At 34.7% G+C, this 27,606-nt stretch overlaps 2 protein-coding genes across 3 annotated transcripts in view; one reads left to right on the forward strand and one right to left on the reverse strand.

Moving 5' to 3' along the window:
• OstDelta (oligosaccharide transferase delta subunit) overlaps positions 1 to 24,763 on the forward strand; it is a 34,972-nt gene extending 10,209 nt beyond the window's left edge. Inside the window, exons 10-12 of one of the 2 annotated variants that reach the window (XM_069136657.1) lie at positions 20,542 to 20,840; positions 23,764 to 23,815; positions 24,335 to 24,763. In XM_069136657.1, coding sequence (XP_068992758.1) covers positions 20,542 to 20,840; positions 23,764 to 23,809 — 345 coding nt within the window. In that variant the 3' untranslated portion in view covers positions 23,810 to 23,815; positions 24,335 to 24,763. Of the gene's footprint in view, positions 1 to 418; positions 726 to 20,541; positions 20,841 to 23,763; positions 23,816 to 24,334 lie in introns of those variants that run through there. The other variant, XM_046629855.2, reaches the window with a different exon arrangement.
• LOC124218515 (dynein regulatory complex subunit 2) lies at positions 3,706 to 9,176 on the reverse strand. Its single transcript, XM_046625035.1, has 6 exons — positions 9,153 to 9,176; positions 8,165 to 8,487; positions 6,853 to 7,265; positions 5,327 to 5,560; positions 4,955 to 5,184; positions 3,706 to 3,951 (listed from the first exon to the last, which is right to left on the reverse strand). Exons 1-6 carry the CDS (start codon positions 9,174 to 9,176, stop codon positions 3,706 to 3,708), a joined length of 1,470 nt encoding a protein of 489 aa, XP_046480991.1.
• Positions 24,764 to 27,606: the final 2,843 nt, after the last annotated feature.

Here is a 27,606-nt window from a genome sequence, read left to right on the forward strand (position 1 = left end):
ATATTAAATGAAGGTGAATTTTTCACAAATGTAACCGAAATAATTTGTTACATTTGCAGCCCGATATTCACTATAAATAAATTGTAATAACAATTTCATTGCGCGCGTTTATTAAAATTATCTATATAATTCTAGTCCAACAAGGTTTTACCATCGATACACGGGAATAGAAATTATATATATCAGTTTAGAGACATCTAATTTCTGTTATTTTATAATGACGCTCTTATTCTGCGTTTCTCGCGTCTTCATATTTACTTTCACTGAACAACAGTTATTCTGAAATTCTTTTTAGATGGCTTAGAATCTTCGTACAGCATTAGAAATCTATGTCATTGGATAAAAAATTAGAATAAAGATTGAAATTAGCGACGAATTTCATTTATTCGCACGTTTTTGACGGTTCTCTTTTTTTCAGGGATTTTTGCCCTCTTTGGAGTTTTCTGGCTTCAATTGAACATGTTCGTTACTCTAAGATACCTTTTGGGCATTGGTGTCGTAACTTTCCTAGCAGGAAATAAGCTGCTATCTCAAATCGCCAGTCGTAAGGGACGTTAATTAAAAATTACGTCGATTTGAAAAAGAAGAGAGAGAAACAGGAAGAATAATGGGAGAAGAAGCATGGCGAAGGGAAGAAAGAATTACAGACAGACAGATTTGAGACTTGAATAAAGAAAAAAAAAAACGAAACAATTAATATTCAGTAATCCATTATTTAAGAAAAATGGCACGCATGATATCTTAAATATTTAATTACCCTGAAACTTCAAAAAGATTCAGAATACCCAACGAGCCGTAAAACTTGCGATTTTTTTTTTTTTAGATTTTCCTCATTACCTCATTATTTTACTTGCCTCTAATGATAAGCCACCTTTACAGAATTATCATTTTTTGTCTGCTCCATCAAATAATGAAAATAAGAAGGAATAGAAAACGAAGAATAATCTAAAAGTTGACAGACATGAATAACCGATAGCAAATGATTGAAGGCAGAGAGATGAAAAAAGATTGAAGTTAAGTAAAAAATCGAGTATTTTAAATACATAATAATATAGATCACAAAATATTTTGTTTTCACGTTTTCTTTCTCCCCCTCTCATATATTAGTAACGAAAATAGTGCGTGACATGAATTAGCCCAGTGAAAATGAATAATTTTTTTAAATTATCCTATTAATTTATCTATTTAGCAGTTTGAAATGAAAACTTGTCTGTGCTGCAATGATTTTTTCTTTGTTGTAAAAATGATGAAAGAAAGCAATATTCATACGCATGTTATTGCAAGTTTAAAAATTCGAATGGTAAAAACTAAAAAAAAAAAGCAGTTGCATACCGATTTGTCGTGTGAAATCTATCCCAACATAATCTAACATTCCTGATGATAATATATGTGAAAAAAGTGATGAGCATTAAGCGGGCTGCTGCCGCAATTAATTTATAAAACTTAGATAAGTCGTATAAAAATGGATCATTTTTTTACTCGTTGTACAGAGATTTGAGATATTAATAAATAAATAAGTAAAACGTGGTGGTTAATTATAATTGAGTAAACCGGTTTTAGTACGTGTGAATAAAACTAGTATCTTAAGATTGTGAAAAATTGCTCGTCGATTATTCGTTGCATCATTTTTCCGCAGTTTCTAAATTTCTTTGCTTCTCAAGAAATCCAATGACGGTAAAAATGACATAACTTGTGATTGGAGTGAAGTATACATTTTTCAATCTGTTGATCAATTTGATTTTTTTTAATTGTAAATTATCAACAGTTTATCTTCATTGAATTAGATTGAGATTGAATATTGGTTTGTATTGATCGAGAAGTTTAGCACATATTTAGTAGGTATCGTTATAATCAATAATCTTCATAGAATTTAATGATCAATTAGAAATCAGAATTAAGCATACGATTTTTGCGTGATCGAAAGACTAAAATAGTTAGTTCAATTTTCACTACAAAAATTTCATGCAATTGCGATGGTTGAATTGGAAAAATTATCCCTTGCTCGAAATCTTAAATCTATGCGAGTGTAAAAATTTGGCCATGCATACCGACACGCATAATTTGTTTCCTCGTGGTGTTACGAAAACGTAAGGCTCACCTTGAAGGTATATTAAATGACATGCTTTGACAAGTTTATTATACAAACGCCACACGTCTTTTCGAGTCTTCGAATAAATAGGCCTTTTTTAAGCATCATTAAAAAAGTTGGGTCAAGTTTAAAAGGATGACAACCTCCCGCCCTCCTCATTGAAAATAAGAATTGATTAAAAAATATCAAGAGTATTCATTTTTATCGTTATATTACAAAACTTCATTTCAAATTGTTGATATCTTATGTTGTTCCATTGGAATTAATAAGATTCATTACAATTATGTTGTCAACGCACCGCTGGAGATGTTTCAACTGGGTTTTTCTCCCGAACATTTCATAAATTGGTTGGTCAAAAATGGATACTTGTTATTAATTTTACTACGAGATAGCTGTATATTTAGTATTCATCAAATACAGAAAATATCACTCAAAATACGAAAATTAACAATACTATGGTATGAACTAAAATTTAGCTTTCGATGCTTCGTTGCAAATTGCTTAAAAATCATCGAAAATGTAGAAGATTGGTTCGAGTTCACTTTACGATCGTTAATTTTATTCAGAAAGCAATGTATTCTATAAATTCACTGATATAGGTTTTTATTTTTCTTGGTATTCGGTTTAGTTTTAATAATTGTTGATCATATAGAGTTTCCAGCTTACATTGTTCCGCTCTGTTTTACTCTGTTTTGCCGCACCGACACAGTAACTCTGTATGTAATATTACTCTTCCGGTGCAGCAGAACAGAGCGGAACAGTCCAAGCTGAAAACGCTATTAATCAATATCGATACAATGTTATCAAATGAATATTCAACGATGCCAACATCATGAAAAAAGCGTTTCCGCGAAATTGTAGATGACAGACTTTTGAATAACATGACTATTGCAATGTAAAATCGAACGCATCTACTAGATTTTTAACGATTCTGAAGCGATTTGCAACGAAGCAAAGATATCTAAGCTTACGTTTACAGTTTTAACATTTTCTATTATTGAATAAATTTCCGCAGCTTAAAAATACAGTAACTCGCCAAATCCTCAACGTCCAAGGATCTTGTAATAAAATTATCAACAGTTTCGATTCTTAGCCAAACCAACCTTCTCTTCCTCTCCGAGTTTTCAGTTTCGATCATTTTTTATACCAGTAAACATATTGAAACAGCGTTATTCAAAATTTCGCAATATTTAAATTTGATTCAATTTATCATTTGACTATTCAAACTAGCCTGCGAAGGCCGCACCTCTCGGTACAAAAATAATACATGCACTTTGGATGTAAGATCAGATGAGTACAGTCGCGTTGCGTATCTATTATGTACCGCAAGTATGCATGCACGTATTATATGCATACACTCAACGTAATGAATTCTAACCGATTCAGGGGCACAACGCGTATTTGGCTCAAGCGGCTCAAGCACGAGATCCGATGAGAATGGTCGGATGCGTCGGTAAGCCGGTCGGTAAGATCGGGCGCCAACATCTCGATCGGGTCGAATTTTGCACGCTATCAATACGTGCCTTACCGACGCAGCAAACGGTTCTCATCTGATTTCGTGTTTGAAGCAAATACGCGTGTCCCTGAATCTACAGAATCCAATACGTCAAATGTACTCATTGGAATTTGCACAGGCTGGCCTCAATGACCACAGGCTTTCCTGTGGTAATCTCAAGCTCCGCAATTCTTCCCGACTCCTCGTTTCCCACCGATCTCTCGGCTATGCAATGTTTCAAGCATTGTTTGAGACATCTTCCCTCGTCTCGCAGCTTATCACGCTCTAAACGTAACTGCTTGCTGACTATTTTCGCGTGTCCAACTCTGCGCCAAAACAACTCGAGGTTTCGGTACTGTTCCATTACCTGTAATTGGGATTATTTTGAATTTTAACGTCTCGTATTCTCTATTTTTTATCTCAGGAAAAAAACGATTGTCAGAAATTTTTGCATCCGTTCGAGTACCCTCGTTCAATTTTCTAAAAGCAATAAATAGGAAACGAAAATTATTTTTCTTTATTGCTAAAAATTATTTTTCTTTGTGTTTAGTTGATGTATTTGGATTTCTCCTCCGAAATGAATGTTAATCAAGGAAGGTTAAACGAGATGTTGTTTCAAATTTAATAAACATTTCTTCATTTATATAGCAATCCGAAAATTTTTAGGATTCAACGGAATTTTGGAGAGAATATCGTTTCTACAAGTTGCGATCCTACAAGTTCATTTCTCATAAATTTGATTGTTAATTTCGTACATTTTGATTCAATTCAATTTAATTGAAATTATTTGACCACCACGTGTAGAAACGAACTTGTAGGATCGCAACTCGTAGAAACGAGTCTTTCGGTTCTAAGATTGTCACTTATAGAAGCGAACTTGTAGGCATCGGCACTTGTAGAGACGAAGTTGCAGAAACGGCCCTCTTCCGAATTTTGCTGAATTGACGTAACCTTTCCCTGAGTCGGCTATTTTAATGGCTTGATTTCAAAAAATGTTATATGTTACAAATGTTTGTCTGTAATTGAAACTTCTATTATTTCTGAGATCTATATTCACTGTCCTCAGTGCAATACGTTCACATTAATTAACTAATGATAATTCAATACGCTACATGAACTCAAGTGAACAATTTTGAGGATTAAGAATTTGATCATTCATGAAATTCACATTAATTTCATACATTTATTTTGGCAGGCTGTGTAAATTTCTTTACCTTGATAGAAAATCGAGAAGAATTGAAAGAAAAGATTTTTATAATTTTCATTTCGATTCAAAGAGCAGCAATTAATATGAAAAAATTTTCGATTTATACGGCGACTGATTCGAAAAAAGCTGATTGTGAGTGACTAAAAACGTACGAAATTCGTACCGCGTGGCTTCTCTCCCATCCAAAATCGGCTATAAAATCTTCCGGATAGTCGTCAAGCGCAATGGAAGGTTTGAAAGGTAAGACTATTTCTTCCGGTGTTTCGTATTTGCGACAAATTTGCACTAGACTCAACAAATTTTCACCCTTCGTCAAAATACGCTTCAGATGCGTAGACGTCGCGTTGAATTCGGCGGTGATGATTTTCAGAGCTTCTCGGTCAGCCGTTTGCTCTGCGAAAAGTGAAGCAAAAACGGTGCAATAAAAATCCTGCTGCAGAAAAAGTTTCTTTTTTTTTCTTAAATGCCTGCATTTGTTGAAAATGCGAGTTTTTGGAAAACCTTTGATAGTCTATGATTTCGAAAATCATTTTACCGGACATGAAGCGTGTTTTCACGGTCCAGTAAGCTTCGTTGAAAAAATCTCTCTCCGCTATTATTTCGGAGATCGATTTTCCGGCGGTCACTTTGTACGCGTGTATCTTATCCTTCATTTTGCGAATTGATTCGAAAAGACTTGCCGTGTGCGATATTTGTCTCGCTATTATCGATCTTGCTTTGTCGTCCTTTTCCTTGATCACGTTGTAATCCCTACGCATATTCTCGGTGTCTGGAAAAATAAATTATGCAATCAGATTTTCATTTTTAATTCTATGTGTGTTCAATTTCTGGCTTGTTTTGTTAATTATGTTCTTCGTTAAAATTAGAAAAGCTTCGTCTTGCACTTTCTTTTCCCACCCTAATTAGATCAAGGATTGATTTAGTCATGATTTTTACCCTGAAGTTGTGAAATTTTTCAGCGATTTAAAAAATAATGAGCATTGTGTCATTTTTATTCTTAACCAAAGAATTTGTCAAGTGGATTCCAATATTTAAGAAGTATATTTGTTCTTCCGAAGACAATGGAAAAGTTCCTGAAAATATTAGAACAGAATTAGAATATGCACCGAGCTGTTGGAACAATTAGAAAAATTCTTATTTCTATGAAAAGTTGGTGAATTGTGATATTTCGTAGCGAAATTCTTTGAAAATGTTCACTACCCAAGTTGTGATGCCTTCGAATCGTTGGCTAAATATGAAAAGAATACAATTAATTGTGATGAATTTTTATGGTAAGAATCGTGAAAAAATTTACAGCTTCTAATAATCTCGAAAATGGTCTAAAATTTTTCGTGTTCAAGTGAAATTTGGTTCCTAGTTATGAGTTTGGTACACATACGATTGGAAGACTGAAAATGTCGGTGAATTTCAGAAATTTATATCTCAACAACCAATTATTTAATTCGATCTGGGTTTCTTTTATTCAAAAGTATGTAGATCGAGCTTCGTCCACCTATTTTTTTCATTGGAATTAGTTAATAATAAGTATTTTCATTGGCGAGTCAATCATTTCACTTTCAGTTAGTGACGTGTTTTGCGTTTTCTACGGTATTTGCAAAACAACTCGGTAGATTTCTTTCAAATTTGGAGACAACATTCTTGGACAGTTTATCCTTTTCGCCACCGTCTTGAATTTTGTTTTCTTTCTGATTAAACAAAATGGCGATCGATAGAACTAGAAATTCGATTTTGCGTTAAGATTTTACAACAAGAGGATAAACTATCCAAGAAAAGTATCTCAAAATTTGACAGAAATCGATAGGGACGTTTTTGAAAAAGTTATTGTGAATAAGAGTAAAAAAATACGCGAATGAACATCAAGGTTACCTCTACCTTACATTTGAAGGAAAAAAATCGCAATAAAATTGAACAACCGGTTGTCGGAATATAAATCCCCAAAATTCTAAAACTTTTCCAACCATCTGCTTAAATATAATCAAACAATTGATCAAATTTCGGATATCGATTCCGCGCCGGAATACCGATTTTCTAAATCCTTAATAATCCTGGAATATTCCTCACCGGCCTGATACTTGACCAAATTAGCGACGTACTGCTCCCAAAGAGCGTGATAACTTTTTTCCAAAATGAATTTCGCGACTCGTCTCGTGTTCCGATTATCGTCTTCGGCCTCGCCGACCTTGCTGATGGTCGCACCCATGACGGACTTCATGAGGATCTCTAGGCGCTGTTCCATCGCGTAGATCACGGCCTGAATGTAAACCTCGTCGTCGTTTTGCTTGAGGGCGACGGCCTCGGTTTCCTCGAACGCCACGTCGATCATCTTCTGTAGTTCGGCCTGATAGTTTTTATCTTTACTGCTCAGCCGCTCCTTGTACGTTTTCATGAGACAACCGATTGTCTCGAGATGCGCCCGCTCGTTCATCTGGTACTGCTCCTCAGCCTTTTCCAACTCGTCGAGAAGCAGGGAAATGCTGGACCCAATTTCAACATTAATTATTTCAAATTCGCGTCGGAATATCAAGAGGATAGAGAATTATACGAAGAGTTGGGACCACTTGCTTCGATACTTTCACGGGAATCATTTTCTAAATGGAAAAGTGCGATTTGAATTTTCTCAAGTTTTTACTTAGGTTTATCGAAAACCCAAATTTTCAGCATGCCGGATGAATCAGGATTGAATAATTTCATGCAGAAGAAATTTCTGTCAGATTGTTGCGTGCTGGTGAAAGCAAATTTCTGTAGAAACGATATCACATTCATCTAAAATTCATCCAAAAATTGAATCAGAATAACTTTGCTCAGAAAAAATGATAGGCAAAGGTTGTCAAATTGCGTTTCTGCATGAAAAAATTTCTATGCCTACAAAACAGAGGAAAAACAATTATTGCTGGTTTTTTCGATTAAACAAAAATTTATCGATTTAAGTACGGCAGATTGACATTCATGAAGATCACATATTAAAAAAAAAAGTGCAATACGACTTGCAGATTATTTAACACTTTTTTGATTTAACAGAACACTTCGGTGAGTTTTTCGTCAAATATGAAAAGAAAAGAAAGAAACAAAATTCAGTCAGTTCAGGTAAGAGATTAGATTTAAATAACTCCAGTAAAAAATTCTAGCAACAATTTTTCGTTCGTTGTAAGTATCGCGTAAGAAATTTTAGAAAAATATTCGCAACTTCCGAATCACTTGACTTACAAAGTTCAAATTTGGATTGAATTCTAATTTCAGAATTCTAGGCAAATAATCAAAATTCCAGAAACATGCATTCCAAGGTGCGAAAGCTTTAAGATTTATCGAAGTCTCCAATCGACGCACGTAAAAATTGCACGTTTTTCTTTTTATGTAAAAATCCGATTGCATGTACCTGTAATTTTTCACGTCGATTGCGCGGTCGAATGTGTGCCAAGCGACTTCGAGGTCTTCTTTGATCTGCGGCATTTTAATGCTCATCACCATGTCGCGCCAGGGTTTCGAAAACCGTTTCGCGTTCAAATTTCCACGTTCAATTTCCTGCCTGAGACGTTCCGTTTTTAATAAATTTTCCCTCTCTTCAGCAGCTCGAAGCTTAGCTGCTTTTTTTTCCGCTTTGCTGCCTTTGCTCTTCTTCTTTGTCGTCCTCTGCCCTCCACCTCCCGTCACTTCCTCTTTATCATTTGTCGCCGCACTTTGCTGCTTTTGCTGTTTACCCTTGTCAAAGTATGAATTGTTTTCGTCAAACTAAGTAACTTGGCTTAGCCTGCCCGGTTTTAAGTCGGGTACGAAATACGCGGATCTAACAAGTATAATCCTCTAGTATTATTATCTTTTACTTTTGCAGTTCTTTCTTTGGTTTGCATCTTTTTATACGTGTATTCAGAGAATTGGGTCTTTGCTTGCAGAAAAAAACAACCGTGCGATTTTTATACGCGTTTAAAACAGAGAAACGTAGTGAAAAATGTAGTTTTTAAATATCAATCTGTTGCATTCGATTTTTATTCAAATCGAAAAAACGAAAAATATAACCCAATTATTTTCAGTTTCCCTGCTTCAGGTGCACTTCAAAATTTTTCTCAAGATAAAATTCAATAATCGGCATGCGACTGGAGTGTTTTCGATCAAATCTGACAGAAGAAACAAGCACAGAGATTTTTGCGAAAAAAACAAAGAGAGAAACAATTTTCTCAACGGAATCGAACAATTGTATTTGAATTAAACTAATTGAGATTACTTCCTGATATCAGACAATTTTTCCAATGAATTTATGCAAAATTCGACCCCAAAACGCCGTGGAGCTTTTATTATAAAAGATTTCTTCAAGTTTGCGAAAGTGTTTATATCAAAACCTTACAAATTCAAACAAATTACGCACTTACTTTTGGTTTACTTTTTGGTGGCATGGTCGATACAAATTATTGTTTTTTGAGAATATCTTGTTGGTTAGATCGTAGCAATGACACGAAAGAAAAAAAAAAAAAATAATAGATTAGGAAGAATTGTATCACGAGAAGTTATCAGTTGTAGTTTCGATTTCATCTCTCTTCTTTTCTTGATCAAATTCTTTTCTTCTTAAAAAGTTTTAGATTTGAAACTGCGTCGAGAATTCTTCTTTTTCAACCTGTTATTCTATTTTTGTGTATTCGGTGCTTGCAATTATGCAGATTAGTGTTTATTTTCACAATTATGCTCAGGCCTTCGCATGCATATCGTATTTACTATAATGACGTACTTATAAAATTTCGCATGATTTTTTCAATAACGCGAAATGGCATTGAGATTCCGCAACCAAACAACGTCGATGCGCTGCGGGATAAAATTACATCCTCGACGATGGTATCTATATTTAGATATATTTTATGTATTAGTATGTGTGAAATTACCTTCTGGGTATTAATTTTCATCCGTGCAGAAATATTAACGGTTCAACAGTTAGTTGTAGCTTTCGATTCGCAACATTTTTCTTTCTTTATCGATCCTTCAATCATACAGGCCTAGAATTTTTACTAAAAGAATATATAATCATGAGATAAAACTTCATGTGTGTCATTAATTCCTAACTGATCAAATGTAGCTTTGAAACATTTTTTCTTCTTACAGTGAAAGCGTAAATTTATCAACTTTTTTGGTATATTACTGGACACATATTACGATGGTATTGAATCGATTAGGAAAATTTGATTTCATTTTCCATCTCGACTGTAAGTTTGATCTCTACTGTTATAAAATCCGTCGGAAGAGTGTTATTTGAAAACTGCATAAAAACGTTTTGAGAATATTTTAGAAACTACTGTTGATCAAATTCTCTGTAAACGAAAAAATACTTGTGTTAATCGCAACACTTTTGTTTTATCACAAAATAAATCTGTAAGTAATTGAAGAAAATGAATGAAAATTTTGGCAGAGATTCTTTATCGTTCAACCGTTATTTTGGTAGATACATTTCGTTAATCCGTTGAATTATCGGTACACGCAAAAACAGTCTCAAGGCTCGTGTGTATGATGATTTGTATTTTTTCGGATATCGAAGTTTTTGACCGTTACGGCCTTTCGTGTAATGGATTTGCTTTTCCGTAGCCGAAGTGCATACTTAAGTGATGTACGTGATGTACATGTATACAACAACGAGATTCGTTATTCTTTATTTTCACCGCGTATTGAAGCTAGAAATTTTATTTCTAATGATGAAAAAAAAGGAGGCCAAAAAAAAATTTGCGTCATAGAAATCGGTGAAAACGTTTGAAACGATCCAGTATCAGCGACGGTCTTTGCTTTCTCAAATCCGTCTTAAAATAAGTCTCTTGTATGTCCGTAATACTGTTTGTTTGAATAATATTCTACATTCGCAATCTTAACTCGTTCCACAACCCAACTGAAAAATTTCTTCACGTAGCCCGTAGGCATTAATGGCCACTTCAATCTTTTGGGGACTTTTTCTTGGTGCAGGACGTTACGAAGCAGGAAATTCTTCGATTAGGTTGTGGGGCGCACGAGGAATGTACAAATGTGGATTATTCAACAAATCCAAACACATACAACGCTTGAAGACGGATTTGAGAAAGCAAAGACCGGTTGCTGATGGCATTTCGCCGTTTCAGTCGTTTTCACTGATCAATTCCAAGTCAGAAACTTTTTTCGAAGGTTCATCTGCAGAATTTGAAGTTTCAGTTTCAAAAGAACAGAGGGGAAAAAAAAACAACCATGAACAACAAGCAAGTCAACGAAAGGATGATAAATATCTGTTACTTTCAACATTTGCAGAACAGCAATTCAAAAATAAATCCAACCTTGTCGCGCAGCGATACGAGACAAGAGCATCGATGTTTGTCATAAAAATCCAGTTGTAGCTTCATTTAAAAAAATTGGCAAGTCAATGCGAAATCAGTAAGCAAATACAATAATATTCTACGTACAACTTGAAAGTCGATAAACGATGGTAAAAAATAATTTTCAGCTGCTCGAACGATCAGAATTACGGCCAAATGTGTATTGGAAAAGTAATTGTGTCAAATACATTTGACGGGTATGCGTAAGAAAAAAAACTACTCCAACAATCTCGACTTCGCTTCATACTACAGATTGCGTATGTGAAGATTCAGTTATGTACTAGATATTACATAGCTTGTATATATTAGTTAATCTCAATTGAGAATTATTATGCCTGTCATGCTCTCACTGTCGTAATTCTTTATTCCAATATGTTGACCGTGGTAATTACCAACCACGTATATGCACACACATACTTATATATAACAGATACGTACGAAATTCGATAGTTCGACAGTTTCAAGATCATCGCACAATAAGCACGTAGAGTTGGAGAAATTCCCTGAAGGAATTTTAACCCACAATGTCATCATGACCGTTACAACATCAAAGCACGCGTACGTAAAGCGGAGAAAAACCGCCTCTTAATCGACTATTTTATTTTGTTTACATTTTTCCACACTATAATATGGAATTTGAATTACATAATTGAAAAGTAGGCGTATAGTATAGTGGTGTCGCCTTTATTACAGTACCAAGAAGCACGTGTGAATTGGTAAAAAAATTACTGTTTGTAAGATGATTAATTTTTCTTTGACCTTAAATGTTAATCTAACATGTTGTCAACGGTATTTCTTATTGAAGGAATAATTTTTCTGTTGCTGAAAAACGTCAGTTTAAGAAATCTCATCGGCAGTCGAACGGCTAGCTCTCTTTTATGTACCTAGAATGATAGCAGACGACGCGACGAATCCAACGCGCCCTAGCACGTCAATTTTGAAGATCCAGTTTAGGAGATATCGCGTTCTGATTTTCAGTTCGCGTGCGAGTCGCTCCGCGAGTGGATCGCCTCGCGCTAACGGCGATTTTGAAAGCGCGATATCTCTGGAACGCGTCATCCAAAATCGCCGATCAAAGGCTGGTTGGATTTGTCTTGACGTTTTCTACGAGGTGGCGACAAGCGTAAAAACGCGTCTAGTCGTGGAACAAAACGGCGGTCGTTGCAGACTCCTTGAAACTCCGACTTCGTGTTATATCTTTCGAAATTACGTTAGTTCTCGAAACTTTTACACGACTCGGACACCGTTGTAATAGAACACCATGTATGGCAGTGTCAGTGTCTCCTAATTGTTACTTGTGGTTACCTGCTCGTCGAGTGAGAAGATGAAGCAACAACGGTCTCGGTGGCATCGCCGAGTGATTGGTCAAGGTATTTATAAGTGTATATGCTGCGGGTATGCATGCGAGTACCAAGCTTAGGTTTCTACCTTTGCCTAACGCCTCTTGACTCCGGTGTTGGGCGTTATTAACGGGCTGTCATTCAAAGGTTGAAGTGATGTCAATCGGATGAGTTTGTATCGCTGGTTCGAAGCGTCTCATGCCTCTATCCATTTTTTTTTTCTTCTGCTTTTATTTTACTCCACGCATGTTTGCTCATTTTCGCAAACTATAATCCGAGGCCGATCACGATTGACAAATCTCTGCACCGAGGAGGAGGAGAGATTGATTCAGCTTCGAAAATGTCTTCTTAAAATTTTTATACAAACCGTTCAAGACACTGCTGTCATACAGTTGCGATAATCTCTTGTCGTCGTAACGCAATTCGGACATTCCATAATTTTCTGAACCTGCGGTATCATCGTCTTATTGTTATAGTTGTAGAAATACATAATTATGACAATTGATTATTTACTCTTTCAGAATTTGCGGATAATTATTTTGCAACAAGGTATAAATGAATTCATTCTTTGCCACAGTATTTTGCCAAGTATGATGTTGAAATTCTCTAGCTTCTTGATAAAATTCAGCTGTTTGTGATGTCTGCAAATGGAAATTCGGCGGCCTTATAACGAACAGCCTTATAGCGAGCATTTCCACGAGGTAGATCAAGTATGCAATAAAATTGATCGGAAAATTGATTACACTCAAATTCCCGCCGTGTTTCTTTTCGGGGCTTGGAACTGTTAAAATATCGCTTGACACCATTTTTTCAATTTTTGTGGTTTTTGAAGTATTCGCTACTTGTTTTGTTTGACATCGACTACCTTGTACCAGATCCAGAGGACAGAGAGATCGAGTCGACCGCGTCTCTGCTTCGCTTTATATTGTACGTTCAACCTGCTAAGGACGATAATTGAAGTCTAATTAGGTATTTTCTAACACGTACATAATTTCGAAATTACACACTTTTCACTTACATAACGGGTCTGCAGCTGTGACGATAATTCGGGTTCAACATTCGAGAATCGTGGCGTACAAAAAAAAATTCAAGATAAGCGGGAGTCAAAGTGAAAAAATTAGACCCTCCATTTTTTCGACGCGTGAATTAAATTTATTAATAATTTTTATTCGCCTCCCTGAAAAATTATATATCCTCTTTCTTCTCGTTGCTTTAATTATTTTAGATTTAGATGATAAAATGGTGATAAAATGTAAAAAAACGAGACTCATCGCGTAAAAAAGTAGTAAACATTTTTTCTGTTGTATTAATTAGGTCTAAGTATAGTAATTTGTTAATCTGTTACGCGTTAATTAATCGCACGTATAACTAACGCTTGCGAAGTTTTTTACTGCACTTTTTTTTTTAGCATGATGTCATACCGGGCTATAAATGTACTGTTCACAGTCAAAGAAATGACACAAATTTTTAATAAATCTAAGTAGCAACCGGTTTTTAATCGCGATGTCGACACTCGTCGTACATTATGATTCAGGATGGGCCGCATTCGAACGGAATGTTACGTGAAATTCAAATTACAGCTATAACTTTTGACATAGGAATTAGTCGTTTTGTTCATTTTATTTTCCCGGAGTTGGGCAGAAGAGGAATTGGAAATAAAAGTTAAAAATTGAAGAACACTGGGCAGTAATTAGAAAAAGATGCATGTAGATGTACAACGGCATTTATGAAACGATAAATCTAATAATAGATAGAAAAAAAATTCATTAATAATTTTTCGTTCACATTATGATATAAATTGTGCCCTAAAACTGTTCATAAATGATCGCTTAATTTGATGCGGTTCATTTGCGGTTTTTAATTGACCCATAAAATTTTGATCTGCCGTTTATTGGATTCTATTTCATCGTAAATCTGGCTGTAGATCGGCTATACTTGGAGTTTTTTTATGTACTGCCTAATACACTCAGCGTTTCGATTAAATTTCTATCAAATGCACGTTTCATTGCGTCTCGTGGAATTCCGTGTCTTTGACCCTTTGATTCATAGTGGCAAGTATTCTTAGCACCTATTTTATATCCATTTTTTTACTATTTTGAGAACTTTTCAACATATTTCTTTACGTGTTTTTGCTATTTCTGACAGTATACTAATAGCTTTGCAATACTTGAGAGTAATTGTTGCGATGTAATGTAAATTATTATTGTTAGAAACAAATTGATTGAAAAAATCGTACCAATTGAAGGAATAATTCATTTTCGAGAAAGTTAAGCCTCTACACATACCTATATATGTTTTACATAAATTATGAGATTTTGGAGTCACTGATTATGAATCTGAAATTGGGTTTTAAAAATTCAACATGGCCGATACAATATGGCGGTCGTAAATTTTAAATCCGATCGAATCCGGAGAAAAAACTCTGTCCAGGGGTTTTTGGGGACGCTGATTACGTATCTGGAATCAGATTTAAAATATCCAGTATGGCGAACCCCATCAGCGACCCTGAAAATCCGCGTGTAGAGTTTTTCGACCATGTTTAATGAATTCTGACATTTTCGTTCGCCATATTGGATCCGTCATCTTGAGTTATTGAAATCTGATTTCAGATTTGTAATCAGCGACCCCAAAAACGAAGGCATACTATCCTGTTACAAAGTTTGGCTCAAGACAATAACGTGTAACTTAAAGGGTTAAACGTCATGAGGAATTTTTCGATATTCACTTAAATGTGGTTAATCTTTTTCATCGTCAGTCTTGATACAAGAATTGAGCAGTACCTTAGCTCTGAAGTAAACAAGCCTTCAAAACTTGTACTTTCTCAAATTAATACAAAAAATTCATACCAGTGCTTCAGATATCATGAATAAATGGAAATGTGCTCATTAAAAAATGACCGAAAATTTTGAATTCGACGTGAATTCTGCATAATAATTTTCTCAATTCTCATGAATAACTTGATGTAAGGAAATAGAAAAAAATAATTTAACGAACAAATCAAATGGTGAAAAATAAATTCAGCAAAATCGAAAGCTTGAGGCCGTCTATTACTCGCCTCGGTTTCCATTAAACGTATCGAGAGTAAATACCGAAGCGAGCTACTCAGGTACTAAGTACACACTTTCAATGTCAAGTACCCGTCTTGTTACTCACAATCAGTAGTGTAGATATCCGCGCCCAAATATCTACGTAAATTATACGTCCAAGCGTTATATGGTTGCAGCATACATATACGTATATGGGCACTTACACAGGGTGATTACACAAAATTCATCGTTTTTCCGTAAACGCGGACTGTGGCCGTACCTAATTGGATCAAGCGAAAACTAGGAAAAGAGAAAAACACCGGTAAAAAACCCATCAGAAATGTTGTTTCGGCCAATGATGGTGAACAGAATTAAAACAACGTTCTTAGTATGTGATTGAAATGAATTTGAGTAAATTCGATTGATACCTGCTAAGTTATCAACGATTTCAGAAAATGTTTTGTGATTAGAACGTTCTGATAATTAAACTCTTATGTTTTTGATCCGATTCTAATATTTTTATCCAAATTCACTAGAATCGAGTAAAAAGATCAGAGTTTAATCAATTTCAACGTTCCAACGAGGAAATGTTTTCTCAAACTGTTGATATTTAAGCTTGTCTTATTTCAATTTGCTCAGATTCATTTCTGTCACAGAGAATGCTGAAGATTTTTCAAACGGCTTTTTTTTTCGATTTATTAAACACTTTTCGTTCCGTCGATCGTTCCATTTATACCTCTCGATGTTTCCAAATCCTTTCTTATTTATTCCCCTGCAGCCCCGTGACCGGTTTCATAACGAGAAACGGCTGTAACGACGGATATTCTTACCCATCAAGCCACTTTGTTCTAAAAAAAAAAAAACTAAAAAAAAAAAAAAAAACTGTAAAATGAACTACCGATGGAAATTGACCAACGATTCAATAATCTTTTTTACGTTATACAAATACGTATATTTCTGGGACGCTTCTATGTGTATATATTATATATACATATGTGTATAAAAATATCATTACGTACAAAGTTTTCTCAAACTTCTTGTAGATCGAGGTGACGAAAGCCGAAGTTATCGTAGATGCATGAATAATAGAATAATTTCGGGTGGTCCAGGAAAGTAGGAGTGGCGAGAATGGAGAGTCTTTCCTCTCTTCTTTGCTCCCTTCTCACGTTTCGTTACCAAACTCTTCTCTCCCATATCTCCGATGATTGATAAGTGGTCGAAGCGGTAAAACGCATGTAGCTCCGATGAAGTTAGGTCCACGTTCTTAAGCCCCGTTGGATTCTGCGTTGAGTAGGGGTAAAGTGACACAGGTGTACGATGTGCGTAGGTGTGCGGTTTACGCTCCTTGGAAACTCGTGTACGTGCCTATATAGGATATATAAAAGTCCAGAGAACCTCGTCTTCGAACCGTAGAGCTTCTTTAGTGCAGTGTCAGTCACATCGTTTCGTCGATAAGGTGCGTCGACGTTCTTCATTTTATAAATTTTTACGATACGGATAACAAGGAGGAATCGAAAAAATCAAAACAGACATTGTAAATTAAGAAACTATTTATGGGAAGACGAAAAAGGGATTATTTGTAATATTTAATCCATGAACGTTAATAATACTAAATGTGGACGAGTTTTCAATGAAAATAATTCTTTTTGTACAACGAGTGAATTACATCGTAATATTGTTCGATTGATAAGACAGTTCGGTTCAAGCAGAATTTTCGTTGTAGATACAACACATCAATAATTTATAATCGTAGAATATTGGTGTATATTTTTTTTCTCCTTGCACAATCAAATATTTATCCGATCAATGTGAGAGAAACTTGAATACTGGATATCCGGGCTTTTCCGTTGTCTTCTTTAAATTCTTTTTCGTTTATCTGACTATGAGAAATAATAATCTTTTTCAAAAATAGGAATCAATCAAAGCATCGGAATTTATTCTTAAATACTCAAGCTGTGCGTTATTTGAAAAAAGTTAGTAGACAATGAAATTGAAGAAGAAATGGTCCGATAAGACTGATTTGAATCTTCTTGAATTCTGCTTCTTGCGATCTGATAGTCCAGCTACGTTGTTCGGAGAAAATAACAAACTAGAATTGAATTATAATAATAAAATAAAAAAAAATAAATAAACGCTCACATTGAACTACTCCAAATTTTTCTCAATTCTTATTTTTGAGATACCTTGAGGCAAGATTAAATTCATCTTTTCTAGAATGTCGGGTAAAATATGGAGAACAAGAGAGGACAAGGAAGGTGAAAAGAAAAAAGTTTGATGCAAACTTTTGTACTCGAAGTATATCTGTACATGATGAATATTGTTTATTACATATAATGTAACTCTGCATTTGGAGTGGAATTTAATCGAAAACCTTTGTCAAGTTCCGGGCAAACGAAAAAGTTCTTTGTCGTAAGTTTTTTTGTTTTTTTTTTTTTTATTCCGAAGAAAAAGACATGGAGTAATAAATGACGAGTACGTGAGGAGCGTATATAAAATAAGAATCAGTTATCCAGATTATATGTCAGTTCTGTTTTTAACTTCCCATTTCTATGGTTTCAGAGAAAGAAGGAAGTTATTGTAATCACTCCGAATATAAAAAGTTCAGCTTTCACTCTATCTCCACGTTTTCAAGTTTAGAGAATTACCTCCGATCATGTTCAGATCGACGTGAATTTTCCAAACTTAGAAATGATTAAATTTTGGGTTCGATCGATTCGGTAATTTTTCAATTATTTAAATATTAAAATTTCTAAAAAATCAAATAAAAATAATGATATCTTGAGAATGAATGAATGGATTCAAATGAAAATTGATATTGTCAGGTTTTTGGTTCGCTAATCAGGAATCTAAGTTGTGATTTGCAAAATTTAAATTTTGCGTATTCGATGAGCTGAAAAAAATAAATAAAATCGTTCAGATTTTTATGAAAATTGGTATTGGACGGTTCGTTGGGTGGCTGATCACGAATCTGAAGTCAGATTCCGAAATCCAAAATAGCGATCTAATACGGTGGAGAAAAATCTCAAAATATTCCAATTTTGATAGAAATTGGTAGGCGTTAAGTTTTTTTGGTCGACGATAACGAATCCAAGGTCAGACTTCCAAAATTTGTAATCGTCGTTCGATTACAGTGGTTCAAAGTAAAAAAAAAACATCGTCAAATTTTCACGTAATACGGTATCCGAGAGCCTTGAAGTCGTTAATCACGAATCTGAATTTTTAGTTCGAAATTCGAATTGAATATTATTCTTTTTTTTCTCTATGAACCGGAAGTTGTGAGCAAGTCTAAATCCGCCTGTTCGCACAATCGTCACGCATATTTTACTTCACTTAATTTTCCAATTGTATATGCATCGATCCACGTTAATTGGTGCAGCTGTCACGATAGCCAACTTGAATTGTTGTGTCCCATTTTGAACAAACGTTTCGCGCAAGACGTAGAAATAAAGAAAATTGGACAACGCGTAGAATTATTAAAAGCAATTTATTACCAATATTTTCGTACAATTATTTTGTTCTTTGCCTCTTACAATTTTATTTTATTTCAAGGCTATAATGTATCTTTGCAAAATTGAGGCATCGACAGGGACAACAAAAATTTCGACGTTTGAAGTCGTGAGGTAATGACTTTGTGACTTGAATACATTTGACGGTATTTTTGAGGTATTTGAATATCCAAGTCGTGAAAAAGCTTTGCAGGATAGAAAAAAATATGAATAACTCATTGCAAAAACGTAGAGAAGTTTGCTGTGAACAAAAAATGTACAAACAGGACTAAAAGTTCAATGAATTATCACACAATATTTGAAAATAGTGTAAAACTTTCAGACCATCAGAATATTTTCACAAAAAAGAAACTCTCCAAAAATTAATTACGAAAATGAAAAAAAAAAAAAGAATCAACAATAAAATGCTTGACCTGCAAAAATAGACAATTCGTTTGTTCATTATGAAAATGGTGAATTGGTTGATAAATATGCCGTGCAGTGTCTGCAGAAGCATAAAATACTGAAAATATCGAAAAAATTGGGATTTGTCCAAAAGTTTTGTCTTATCTCTCTAAACCCTTATCATATTCCTAACGAAATATTTTATATTTTTTTTTAAAACTGGGAGTCCTTGTTTAATCCATCCGTTGTATTAGATTCGCAGCGTTACTTGACTCTTGGGTTCGTTTCAACTTTCAGACAATAAATTTGGGGATAATTCCCGCTGTTGCGGAATAAACGCTTACGTATTTCGTGTTGTACGCATTTCAATTATTGCACAGGTGGCCCAATACACGAGTTACGTCTGCAATGTGCCGACGGTCCGCACTTCGAATAATTATTTATGCGAGGCACATGCAACGGCTCATTGTCAACCGTAAAAAGCCTCTTCTTCCAACCACTCAAAAATGCAAAATTATCTTCACTCCGAATCTCCGTCTTTCTGCAGAAAAAAAAAAAAAAAAAATACATCGGCTCAATAAAGTTTTCAAGTAAAATAAAATGAATTCCACTTTGCTCATAACTGTTTTTCAAATCATCCTGTTGTTTTTTTTTTTTTTGTTTTTTACTCGAGATATGAAAAACGTTTCATAAACGAGTTTTTACCCCGCTTATCAGGATACCGGTAAAAAGCCTAAAACATTTACGGTCTGAATTTAATCCTCGGTAAAAAAAAAAAAGATTTCTATTGTCATCAAATTTATGAAGTAGAGATCGAAAGAATTGTCTGTAGTAGCTAAAAGCTTAGAAATTAATATGTCTAGTAAATAGAAGATATAGGATTCATTATTAAAACATACTGTACATTATTTTTCAGTAAATGCTAATCTTCTGAATGGATCTTCTGAATTAAAATTGATAAATTTCAAAAAAAGCGAAAAGAGTAATAAATTTATTCAGAAAATGGTACAATTCGTAAGACATTGAATTTTAAATTTAAGAAAAAGCAAAAACAGTAAGAAATTAATTCAAATATGGTACAATTCGTAAGACAATGAATTTTTAGTTTTTAAAAAAATTGACACTTTCTATATTTAAACAATTCTTCATCTACTTTAATTTTGACTTAATTTTTTTCCATTCACAGATGCATATCTTTCACATTCTTCTTGTCCTGGGATTCTTGGCGGTCACTGTTCGAGGAGCAGCGATTGTTCCACTTGATCTTTCCGCGGAACAGTTAAAGGAGCTTCAGGAGCAGGATTTTCAACCGGAGCAACTTGAAGTGGAACAAGCCGCGGATGGACAATTGCTTGTGAGATCAAAGAGGGGCCTTATTCTCGGCACTCTTCTTCTCAAAAAGGCGGCCCTAGTTGGCGGAGGTATTCTTGGCGCTAAGGCTGTAGGTGCTGGACTCCTGGGAGCCTCTCTCCTCAAGGCTAAGAGGTAAGGCTTTTTGAAAATTCGCGAGAGAAGAAAAATTTAACACATTGCTGCCACAAATAATAGCCGGGAGTCGGAAAATTGAAGCAAAAATACACGAGTAGCCGATGAAGTAGAAAAATCTTGAATACAAATCGATAACTAGGCTGGTTATTGCGAGAAAAAAGTAAATAAAATAAAATGACGGAAAAAAAAAACTAGTTAAGGAAATAAAAATAAGGAGAACAGAGAATTTATACAAAAACACAAAGAACGTCAGTAACTTGAGAAAAAGGATTAAAAGCAGAACAATAAGTAAAATCGAAGAAAAGCTGGAGAAAGTTGAAAACTTTTATGTTTTTTTATTTGAGAACTCTTATATCGAATCTGAAATTCTTTTCCTACGACTCAATAGTTGGATTCTTAATTACATGTCATCTTATTTAGAAAAATGGCTGTAGAAAGTTGTGTTTAATTATTCTTGAAAATTTGATGTTTACGATTTAAAAAATGCTCGACTTGTTCGAACTCAGATTAATTATGTGTGCGTGTGTGTGTGTGTGTGTGTGTTTTTTTTTTTTGTCGAAAAAGAAAGAGAAGGAGAAAAAAACGTTAATCGACTCATGACGTCGCAGCAAACACTTTGTCGATAAGTGTTATTGCGCAACTTTGAACAAGTCTTGACGGAGAAAGAGCGTAATGCCAAAAGTTTGTTCAAGTTGAGTGTAAACATAGTGAAATCAATCAACGGTAGTGAAAAGAATATATTTTCAAACAGCGAAAAGTTGAAACAACATTCTTCGATCTATTTCAATCATGATGGCCAAATTTGGTTTACTATCGTTAAATGCATGAGAAAAATTTAAACTATTTTTGTAGTAATTAAGAAGGAAAAAAAAAAAAAAAAGTTCCCTGAGAGAGAGAATCAACCGGTGCTTGGAAATTTAATACCTGCCGCTGGAGCTCAGTTGTATGTGTCGAATATGCATGAATGGCTAGATTATAGGTATACATTATATCGGCCCCTCCATAATCTACCTGTTGCACAATTGTGTGATCAGTATTAATGAATCTTCTTGTAAGATCCACGTGTTCCGAACGATCGGCAGTGGCATTGAGCAACATTTTACATACATGGCGATTGTATGTACGTATACTTATACATATATACATACATATATACATATGTATATTATGTATTATGTTATATATTCTATAAGAGGAGAAGTGCATGAATGAAGTTAACGAAAAAATTCTAACGGGTGACTCGATAATTTTTTTTTTTCCAAATTTCATTTTACAAAATGCTGTTCGGATATTTTTTTAATAATTCTTTATCCGATACCATCTACGAATTTGTAGGATAAAAATCAGTTTAAATTGCGTTCACGTGGTAAATATTGAAAATGGTGTTTTATTTTTCATTTTTCAATTTATAGGTTATTTTGATGATTTTTTTACTGTTCGAGTCCGACTTTCACTTAAGACAATCGAGTATTCAAACTTTAGATCAAAAAATGGATGAAAGTGCCTAGGATGAGAAATAACATTAGAGTTTTTGATTGATAAACTTATATTATTTTCGAACGTGACGCCATCTGGCGCAATTATTGAAGCTTAGAAGACACTAATTCATTGAAAAACGAACGGAATGATGACATTCGAAGACAGATGACTTGATTTTGACTGTAGCTAGAACTAATGTTGAAGGGAAAAAATGGTTTTGAAATGAAAATATGTCTGATTTTGCGATTTTCTGTAAGTGGCGCCACCTGCAACCAAATTTGTGCCACCATTTTGATTCTGTCTCATTGTCAGATTATTCTGACTTTTGGCTGAAGCTTGTTCTCGGATCTCATTCCACTTCAAAAATATTCTACGACTAGTCGTTTGAAGTCGAACACTCTGTATGTACGAGGTTCGTTTAAACTACCAGATGTGTTAACGAACTCTAAAGTCAGTAATCAGGCATGACGTTGATGTAAAATACTCTTGTATCATAAAACTTTTTATCAAATTACTATGTTGCGACATGCGCTATACACATACCCTTACCCACTAAATGGACGTCACACCGATGACGACGATGACGATGATGATGGTGGTGAAGATATTTTAAAGAGCTATTCCCTAACCGGTTTCTTTCTACTCGTTACTTTTTATATCCTGTTTCATTTCTTTTTTTTTTTTTTTTCTCGGGTGTAAGATGCGTACTATAGCTGTACAGTTTTTTTGTCCGCCTCATTTTATTCTGTATTATTTCACACTCGATTTTTATTACTTTTTTTTTTTCACTTGCTATCTTGTAGTTATAAATGCTATATTCTTCAAATTGGACTCTTTACCAACATCGCACCGGCTATTAATCAAATCGTTGATTATACAATGATTCTATAATGTGGGAATTATTTTTAGTGAATCATTACAAACTGCATTACCCCGTGTGTACAGTCTCCTCAAAAAATTTTCGGAATTAATTTAATAACAGAAAATTCGCGAAACAATTCAGGGTAAAATGTAAAACTGCAGTAGATCGAGTTGAATTTTACCGAAGCAATATTGTCTTCGCTATTAGAAAATTTTAACAGCTGAAATTGGGTTGAAAACTTCTAGTTAATAATAAGTCAAAAAAAAGTTCGATATTGTATACTCATTTTTTAATCTCGGCTTCATATCTTATCAAACAAATTTTGGTAACAATATTTGAGTTTGTATAATGATATATATATATAATAATTATAAATTATATATTAGATCTATTATATGTAGATAAAAAGCAAATTTCGTTAGGACCAAGTTGATTAAGTTCGTATAAACGTTATTCGAGTTGGCAATAAATGTCATTAGTACACAGAAATATATGCGTACGTTATCAATTGGTTTTAATTGTTTGTGCGTGAAAGAAATGAGCTACAAGTCTTTGCCCTTTTTGTTCTTGGTACTAAAGTTACGGCGGATGGGGCGGTGGCTATTCTTCAGGATACTGGGGTTAAAACATTGTGAGTATATGAGATATTACAAATTTGATCTTAACAAGGCATTATGAAGGATGAAAAATTTTGCAATCGAATAAATCACTAGATTTTGACTTTCAAAAGTTTTATGCTTTCCAATGCAAAAATCATTTTTCCAATCAGTTCACAATTTTTTATTTCAATCAGCAGACTGATAAAGTTACGACTAAGAAATGTCAAGAATATATGTTTTTGGGTTTCATTTCTGGAAATAGAATTTAGATACTTTTTATGATTGATACGAACATGCAAGAATCGTTTTTTATACCATTGTTGCAAGTTTCATCTTATCAGTGTCTTTTGTTTTCTAAAGTTTTCCTTTTTACCAAACTCATCAATCACCTCAAGTTGCACAATGACAAAATTGTAGACAGTTTTTGAAATATCCTAGTCCTTAGTTTTATCATCCCGTTTGCTTTCTGCGGCAAACATGTATTATACAAAATAGTCGTGTACAATTTACATATAAATGTTTATTATAAATATACATTATTTTATGTGCAGATGATCGTGGTGAAGATTATACGTCAATCTCTGAAACGACGAGGAGACAAAATGTGAAGAATGAGGGAGAGAGAAGAAAGGAGAGAAAAAAATAAATTTAAGAAACAATTTTTACTTTGAACATAGAAATAATCAAAAATAGAGCCTTTTATACTGCACAAGGATGCGTCTACATCGTGTTATATATTTCCACGTTGTATTTACTTATAATTAGTACAAGTGTTTTTTTTTTTCTTTTTCTGTAATTATTAAAGTACAGCATAATAACATAATACAATGATAACAAAAATAAAGAAACGAATTACACAAAAAAAAGCACAAGTGAGCGTTCACCTATTTAGTACAAGTTTAATGATCAATGACGCCACGTGGCGGTGAAGTTTCGTCATGAACGCAGAAGGAACGCGTTAAATAATAATTATCCGGTTATATTTAATCGTTGTTATTATACGCGGCTACATCGATACTCATGTATGTATTAGTGCTGTGCTATTAATCGATTAATCGATTAATCGACGTTGCTCCATAATAATTCTGCGGCTCAATCGGCATACGACTCGCAACTCATTTACCATGTTCAAGCCACACTCATCTCAGACCGACGTATGCAGATTCTGTATACCGCGTGTCCATGAGAAAAGTGCGCACCGTATGCGCGTGCGTCAAGTCGTACGAATTTTATTGGCTGACAGTTACCGCCTCATTGAGCAGCCGACGCAATCCCAATCGCGACTGTCAGGAAATCGGAAGAGGTTATGTTCGCAAGGGAAGCGCGAAGTTTCGGTAAAGTATTTTGTCAATAATGACTTTCCGATTACAGTGATAAATTGACCGTCGTAGGAATCCGACGATTTGATTGACACGATAAACGTCAGTCTGATTTATTTTACTTCGGATCAGCTCCGAATCGACGGACTGTTTTTCGTAACAACACCGACAGCAGTTACCCACAGGTAACGATGGGCTTCTAGGGACATTTTCTGACAGTCGCGATTGGTATTACGTCGGCTGCTAAGTCAGGTGGTAACTGTCAGCCAATAAAATTCGAACGACTTGACGCACGCGCATAAGGTGACAGAATACGTCGGTTAGAGACGAATATACATAGTTCGAACACGGTAAATGAGTTGCGAGCACGGTCTTACATACAGGTCTGGTAACTCCGGCACTTTTGAGTGGTAGGGGATGTCACCGTTAGTGAGGCACACGGTCTTGTTTCCTATCTATCCGCTAGGGGCGCCATTGGCCCGGGGTATGATAGATATAGATATATACCGATAAGATAACCTGCTCATCGAAGTTTTTGACAGTTTATAACTCAGTGTAAAGTGTGTAAACGGTGGATCATCTCCACAAGATCTCAAACTGTCTCAAAAGTTGTGAGCCCTCGCTTGATGTTTATGGATTTTATTGACTTAAACATTTGAGGATTCCGTTAAAATAAAACAATTATCACGCCCGCCATAGAATGCTAGTAAACATCTCAATCATTTTTTATTCGCATCTTTCTTCATTTTTGAGTGTTATTCAGGATTGTTGATTCCGAAAAAATCAGCTGTTCGGATCTGATTTATGATTGGCTCACCCCGAGGGGGCAGCGCTGCAGACGGCGAAGACGAGAACCACGGTTTTGCCTCATTATCTGAGTCATTCCCCACCCTACTAGTTACCAGCGTGTATGTAAGACCGTGGTTGCGAGGCATGTAGCGATTGAGCTGCAGTATTTATTATGAGGTAACTTCGAGTAATCGAAGAAATTGATTAATCGATTAATCCAAGGACTAGTATGTATAATATTATACCAACATTGACCCCTACAGGACCGGAAGCCGATATATCGACTCGAATGTTGGGTGATTTTTTTCACCATCCAACCAATGACATAGACAGCAAAGTTTTCGGAATTCAAGCTAAAGAGTCGAAAGCAATGTCAAGGTTAAATACTTACATACACATACATAAGTACAGACTTTATACAAACTGAGTAATTTTTATAACACATAACGACATCGTTTACCTCACTAAGAAAGTACAAGAGTGTAAGTTATTTTATAAAAATTCTGGATAGTGGTAATAATTGATAATGGCATCGTTGCATTTTGTTAAAAATAAATTAGTATTATAAAAGAGCTCTGCTTAGGCTGTGTTAAAACGCATAGTTTTTCGAAATTTTGAAAGCATTCTGCAACAAGTTTAATGCTCTAGGTTATATACGGATCGTCATTGTTTATTATCCTGAAGTAAAATACAGTGACAAAATTGAAATGAAATGAAATACCATACGCAAGAAACAACTGTTACTTATTTCGCAACGTTTTTGTAGCATTTAAACATACACCAATCTCAAAGTGAACACAGACATATTTACACCTCCTTTTGAATTATGCAATACATGAAATTATTCATCGATAGTCGAAAGGCGGTTTTCTGGTCTGTAAAACATTCTAAGGTAATGGGTATGCAGTTGTATCGAAAAGTTTGACTTACAATATGAAGCTAGGATCAAAGCAATATGGCCGCTGTTGATCCACTTGCAATTTTGCTTAGACTGTAAAACAGTTTCTCATATTCATCAGTCATCGGGCAATATTTTGCCTGTAATAAAATTGTGGCACCAATAGTTTGGTCGTCATTTCACCTTTGAGGATAGATGAATGATTGAGAATTTAGAAATGGTCCACTTTGTATGTGTGCACACGTCGTATGACGGGCACGCGTATTAAATTTACTCATATCTATACCTTCTATGAACGTTTATGATTCTATGATTTACGACTAGTTGCGTTTATGAGCACTGCTTGTTAATGATGTATCGGGTGTACAGTCCGGTCAAAAATTGTCGGCATGAAAAATCATGTCATCAGAATTGAACAATCGCATAGCTGAATTTTTGTTAAAATTGCATAAACGCTGAGTTTTAGGTGTTAAAAAATTGTATAAGGATTTGTTTCGTTCAAAATCGGTCATTTGATTCACCAAAAATTTGTTTTCGTAATATTTGATCGCGATATTCAGTGAATTCAATAATTTTTTTCTACCTGTAAATATAGCGTGATAGTTCAAATTTAATTATAAAATTTAAGCCTTCTACCTGGGACTGATATTTCTTGAAATACTGTTTTTATTTCAGTGAAAGACACTTGAGTCAGAATCAAATTCAATCAACTTTACTTTCGCTCTCTAAATTCTGGAGAGGTAAATTTTCATGGTTTGATTAATTTTTCCAATGGTCTGTACTCCCGACACATCACCAAGGGTCGTGTCCGTCGAGT

The sequence above is a fragment of the Neodiprion pinetum genome, chromosome 5 (assembly GCF_021155775.2).
Source record: "Neodiprion pinetum isolate iyNeoPine1 chromosome 5, iyNeoPine1.2, whole genome shotgun sequence".
NCBI lineage: Eukaryota > Metazoa > Arthropoda > Insecta > Hymenoptera > Diprionidae > Neodiprion > Neodiprion pinetum.